Raw genomic sequence first — 6546 nt, 5'->3', positions numbered from 1 at the left:
TTCGAATTCACCATTATTTTTCCATCAGTATGAGTTTCTAAACCTCCTAGTTTGAGGGGAGGAGCCCTGCTGAGTTCTATAAATTAATAAAAGTATTACTGTTTCTCTTTAATTTGTGTTTGATTTAATTCTAAGATGTATATTCGTTCTTCAACATGATGAATAGGATGACCAGTGACAATCAGCTCTGTTCATCATACTAAGATAGCGTGCCTGACAACCATCCGTGTCTACTTGGGTTCATGTGAATACGTGATTGGAAAGTACGGACCGCCAGCTTGATTATACATCTCTCATACGGCTAATCCATGACTTCGTTGGGGACTTCTCGAGACACCAGTTCAGCCGATTTACGGGGAGATTAGGGTCTCTGTGGTAGAGGCTAGAATCCAAAGATGCAGCATTCTCTGATCTGAAAGATCCGTCCATGTCCGTGGCGTTTTGAGTAGGATCATTAAGGAGAATGGACTGTACGAGCTTCACTCTCAATCAGACTGGATGCGCACTAACCCTGGTGTTCAGATCTGGAGGAGCGTTGACGACCTCTCAAGAAAGGCGTTGATCACATACAGCCTGCCATAGAAAAAATCATTCACACTTGAAGAAGACAGTAATACCAGAGTTAATCTAGAAGGACAAAGCATCTCTAAACCTTTACCAAGTCCTTATCCTTGTTTATAATTCAATTCACAAAGTATTTTATACCCTTTTTCATTCCTTTTATGATACTCTATCAAATAGTCAAACCAATACCTCTTCTATCCACCTGACTAAGACCTACAAGATAACCATAGCTTGCTTTAAACCACAATCCTCATAGGATCGACCCTGACTCGCTCAGGTATTACTTAGACGACCCAATGCATTTGCAGTACAGTTGTACGAAGTGTGGGGATTCGTGCACCAGCCTAGTTTGGCAATGTTGCTATTGAATGGTGTTGGCACTAGAGCTTTAGTGGGAAAATCGGTGAATTGGTTAGAGGATGAAATTGGCATCAGGTGAGTAAGGCCCAAAAATGTTGATTCCTAGCAGTGTGACAGTCTACTTCGATATGCTTGGTTCGTTCGTGGAAAGTTGGGTTGGTGGCGATGTGAATGACAGATCTGTTATCACAAAAGAGTGTAATTGGTTTCATGATGGGCATTCCAATATCTTTCATGATGTATGAGATCTACTGTGCTTGGCAAGTTGCAAGTGCCAGTGCTCGATACTCAGCTTCAGAGGAGGATCGCACGACTGTGCTCTGCTTCTTGCTCTTCCAACTAATCAACGACTTGCCAAGATAAAAACAGTGACCACTAATTGACTTGCGAGAGTCAGCAAATGTTGCCCAATCTGTATCCAAAAATCCAGTAAGAGTAAGATCATTGTCTGCTAAGAAAAGAAGGCCAACAGCGGGACAACCTTTCAAATATTTCAAGACAGAATAAGCTGCTTGCATATGAACATTAGTGGGACAATCGATGATCTGACTGAGCCTTTCCATGGCATAGGCAATGTCTGGTCTGGTGTTGATCAGATATAGAAGTTATCCAACTAATTGTCTGTATTCAGTTTTATCTTCCAATGGAGTCCCACTCTCCCTTGATAACTTTGGGCAGTAGTGTAATCCATAGGTGTGCTTACTGACTTGCACTCCAAGAATCCGAAGTCTTTGAGGATATCCATGGTATACTTGCATTGGCATAGATGAACACCCTTCGAAGATCTAGCTACCTCCATACCCAAAAAATACTTGACATCACCCAAGTCTTTGATTTTAAACTTCTGATCTAGCAGTTGCTTGATAGACTCAATCTTAGCAAGGTCGTCTCCTGTGAGTACCAAATCATCTATGTATACCATAATAATGGTGACACCGTGAGTGGTGAGCTTAGTGTACAAAGAGTGATCAGATTCTGATTTGATAAAACTAGCAGATTTTAGAGATTTGGTTAACTTTAAGTTCCATTTCCTGCTTGCTTGTCTTAGACCATACAGGGACTTCTCAAGCTTGCACACTGAGTTTGGGCTTAGTCCTGGTTGCTGCAGTCTAGGGAAAAGCTTCATGTATACTTCTTCATTCAACTCTCTATGTAAGAAGGAAGTGTTTACATCCAACTGCTTGATGTGCCACTGCTTTGCTACAGCCAAGGCCAACACAACTCTTAAGGTTGATATTTGAGCAACAAGGCTGAAGGTGTCTATAAAATCAACTCCCTCGATTTGTGTGAAGCCCTTTGCGACTAGTTTGGCCTTGTGGCGTTCAATCGTCCCATCGGGGTGATATTTGATTCAGAACACCCACTTACAGCTAATGGCTCTCTTGATAGAGGGGAGTGTGGTGATTTTCTAAGTATGATTTCTTTCTAGCACTTCCAGCTCACATTGTATGGCTTCTCTCTAGAAAGGGTGAACAACAACTTGCTCATAGTCACTGGGAACAATGTTTGAAGAAACGGCCAAAGAAAATGCTCAATGTTTTGTACTAAGAGCATCATAAGAAATGACTTATGACATAGGATACCTGCAAAGAGAATTGGTAGCAGTGGTATTTATGTGGCATTGATAGTCATTGAGATAATTTGCCACTTTTCTGATTTTCACAGATCTTCTAACAACACTTGAGTTGAAATTGGATGCAGATGGTTCATGATGAACGCTAGATGCATGTAATGCATGAGGATTGTTGGAATGTGATATGGTTTGTGAAGCAGTGGCAATTGCAGAATTGTGTTGTGATGAATTTTGTTGTATTGATGCGTGATCTATAATAGATGGATTTTGATATATATGATGAGATGAACTAGGTGTGTCGTGTGATGAATGCATGAATGAGTTGTTTGTGTGGTACTTGTCATAGGTAAAAGGATCGTCAAAACTATGTTGAAAAAGCTGTGATTTTTATGATTGTTGAATGAGTTCAGCATTTGATGTTTTTTTATCATTGGTTGAATCAGATTCTGAAGTAGAGTATAGAAAGTGGTTTTCAAAGAAAATGACATTTCTAGATGTAAACATGTTTTTGGATTGTAAATCTATGAGAGTGAATCCTTTTGTCCCTTCTTTGAAGCCTAAGAAAGCACATTTCTTGGCTCTAGGATCCAATTTTGTTATGCCATTAGTAAGGGTTGATGCATATGCTAAATATCCAAATACTTTTAAATTAGTTAAATCTAGTATTTTGTTAAAAATAATGTTGAAAGGAGAGTTATTTTTAAGAAATTTACTTGGCTGGATATTGATTAGGTGCACAGCATGTTTGACAGCAAAATTCCAAAAAAAATTTTGTCATAGATGAATGAAATAGCATAGCTCTTGCCACCCCTAAAATGTGTTGGTGTTTTCGCTCCACAATGCCATTTTGCTGGGTTTCAACACAAGATGTGTGATGCAAGATGCCATGAGATGCATAGAATAATTTTAAGAGAAATTCAAGGCCATTATCGGTCCACACGCATTTTACAATTTTGTTAAACTGGATTTGAACCATTGCAATGAAATTCTTAACAAGGTCAGACGCTTCAGACTTGGCTTTCATGCAATGTATCCAAGTGTATCGACTTTTGTCATCCACAATGGTTAAAAAATACTTGTGACCATGAATGGAAGTTGTTGATATGGGACCCCAAATGTCAAGATGCAATAAATCAAAGTAGCTAAGAGATTCAGAAGTACTATATGAAAATGGTAATCGTTTTTGCTTTGCTAAATGACAAGAATTACATGGATTTATTTGTTCATTATAATTGATAAAGGGATGAGTTTTATGAATTATTTCTAGTATATGATATGGAATGTGACCTAGTTTAGTATGTCATAAAGCATTTATGATATTTGTGCAAGCTACAGAATTGTCATCAATGGTGACAGTTGATGTGAATGCAAGTGATGAGTGCCTGGAAGTGTGTGTGAAGTCATTTTTTTTAGCTGTAGAACAGAAAAATTTCTTATCCAATGTATAGAGACCATCAACACATTTAGCTACTCCAATCCTCTTCAAAGCAGCTTGGTCCCGTATCTCACATAAGTTGTTAACTATAAGCATTTTGCACTTTAATTTGTTGGTTAATTGTGACACAGAAATTAATTTGAAATCAAAGTTTGGAAGAAAAAGCACATTTGAAAGATATAATTGATTAGAAAACCTTATGGTACCAATGATGCTACTAGTCGTATGGCTACTATCAGGCATTCTAACAATTATGGGACTGATTTCTTGATATGATTAAATATCGTCCAAATTGAAAGTGACATGATCAGTTGCCCCTGTGTCTATAACCCAAAGGTGAGATTAGCAGTAACAAAGGATGAAGTGTTGCTACTGTATTTTAAAATGATAATGTTACCTTGACTCAATGGAGTATTGTTTATGGTGGATTGAACCTGATTTGTGACTTGAGGTTGTTGTCGAGCCTCTTGTCCTTTGAGAAACTGCAGAATTGCATCCTTTTGGTGTGAAGAGAGTTCATAACTTGTGGAATCACTAAATTTCTTCTAGCTGTTGCTTAGGCTGCATTGGCTAAGATCATCAATTTTCTTCTCAGCAGGTGCCTCAGCAGCAATGTAGTTGATGCTGCTGATTTGCCCTTGCCTCAAGTGAGGTGGCAAACCAAGCTTTTTATAGCTTGTCTCGATGGTGTGGTCGGGTTTGTCACAGAATGTGCACTGCACTCTGCTTCCTCTTCCTCTTCTAGGAGTCTGGTGTCTACCTCTCCCTCTGCCTCTCCCTCGATTTCTCTCAAGCGTTTGACTACATGGTTCTGTTAAAGAAAATATTGGATTCATTGCATTCATTGAATTGTCATTCTTGTTGTGTTAACATGGAAAAGGCAATATCAATATCAGGTGTAGGGTTCATTAGGATTAGTTGTGATCTGACATTAGCATATTGGTCATTCAGTCCTCTCAGGAACCTTGTGGTGCAATCCTCTTGCCTATGCTCTCTAAAATTGTTGAAATCCTCCCAAATGGACCTTAGCTTTGTGTAATAAGCCGTGATAGTAGCTGATGAGCGGATAATTTATACGCTTTTTGACACTGTTTTTAGTATGTTTTTAGTAGGATCTAGTTACTTTTAGGGGTGTTTTCATTAGTTTTTGTGTTAAATTCACATTTCTGGACTTTACTATGAGTTTGTGTGTTTTTCTGTGATTTCAGGTATTTTCTGGCTGAAATTGAGGGACTTGAGCAGAAATCTGATTCAGAGGTTGAAGAAGGACTGCTGATGCTGTTGGATTCTGACCTCCCTGCACTCAAAGTGGATTTTCTGGAGCTACCGAACTCGAAATGGTGCGCTTCCAATTGCGTTGGAAAGTAGACATCCAGGGCTTTTCAGCAATATATAATAGTCCATACTTTGGCCAAGAATAGACGACGTAAACTGGCGTTCAACACCAGCCTTCTGCCCAAATCTGGCGTCCAGCGCCAGAAAAGTATCCAAAACCAGAGTTGAACGCCCAAACTGGCACAGAAACTAGCGTTCAACTCCACAAATGGCCTCTGCACGTGCTACACTTAAGCTCAAGCCCAATCACACAAAGGAGAGGACGTGAATCCCAAGGAGGAAAACCTCCTGGGACGTCCAGTGATCAATAAGGAGCTTCCCTCTGAGGAACCAAAGGACTCTGGGGCTCATCTAGAGACCATAGAGATCCCATTGAACCTCCTTATGCCCTTCATGAGCTCTGATGAGTATTCCTCTTCTGAAGAGAATGAGGATGTTACTGAAGAGCAAACTGCCAAGTTTCTTGGTGCAATCATGAAGCTGAATGCCAAATTATTTGGTATTGATACTTGGGAAGTTGAACCTCCCTTGTTCATCAATGAACTAAGTGATCTGGATCAACTGACATTGCCTCATAAGAGACAGGATCCTGGAAAGTTCATAATACCCTGTACCAAAGGCACCATGATCTTTAAGGCTCTGTGTGACCTTGGTTCAGGAATAAACCTCATGCCCCTCTCTGTAATAGAGAAACTGGGAATCTATGGGGTGCAAGCTGCTAAAATCTCACTAGAGATGGCAGACAGCTCAAGAAAACAGGCTTATGGACAAGTAGAAGATGTATTAGTAAAGGTTGAGGGCCTTTACATACCTACTGATTTCATAGTTCTGGATACTGGAAAGGAAGAGGATGAATCCATCATCCTAGGAAGACCTTTCCTGGCCACAGCAAGAGCTGTAATTGATGTTGACAGAGGTGAAATAGTCCTTCAATGGAATGAGAACTCCCTTGTATTCAAAACTCAAGGATCTCCCTCTGCAACCATGGAGAGGAAGCTTGAAAAGCTTCTCTCAAAGCAGAGTCAACCAGAGCCCCCACAGTCAAACTCTAAGTTTGGTGTTGGAGAATCTCAACAAAGCTCTGCACATCTGTGAGGCTCCATGAGAGCCCTCTGTCAAGCTATTGACATTAAAGAAGCACTTGTTGGGAGGCAACCCAATGTTTATCTAATTCTTATTTTTAGTGTTTTTCATGTTTTCTTAGGTTCATGATCATGTGGAGTCACAAAATAAATAGAAAAATTGAAAACGGAATCAAAAACAAGAAGAAGAAAATCAC

General features: G+C 39.7%; 1 protein-coding gene across 1 annotated transcript; it reads right to left on the bottom strand.

The window, feature by feature from the left end:
• Window positions 1173-2050, bottom strand: LOC107604950 (uncharacterized mitochondrial protein AtMg00810-like). Its single transcript, XM_016306670.1, has 2 exons — window positions 1632-2050; window positions 1173-1506 (listed from the first exon to the last, which is right to left on the bottom strand). The coding sequence occupies exons 1-2, from the start codon at window positions 2048-2050 to the stop codon at window positions 1173-1175; spliced, it is 753 nt and encodes a 250-aa protein (XP_016162156.1).

The sequence above is a fragment of the Arachis ipaensis genome, chromosome B01 (genome assembly GCF_000816755.2).
Source record: "Arachis ipaensis cultivar K30076 chromosome B01, Araip1.1, whole genome shotgun sequence".
NCBI lineage: Eukaryota > Viridiplantae > Streptophyta > Magnoliopsida > Fabales > Fabaceae > Arachis > Arachis ipaensis.
Note: the sequence above shows the minus strand (reverse complement) of the source record. Positions and strands in the feature narration are given on the sequence as shown.

Coding starts and splice junctions, on each gene's coding strand:
- LOC107604950 (XM_016306670.1), bottom strand. CDS start 2,050: ATGAAGCTTTTCCCTAGACTGCAGCAACCAGGACTAAGCCCAAACTCA. Junction 1,507..1,631: donor TTCGGATTCTTGGAGTGCAA/GTCAGTAAGCAC, acceptor GATCAACACCAG/ACCAGACATTGCCTATGCCA.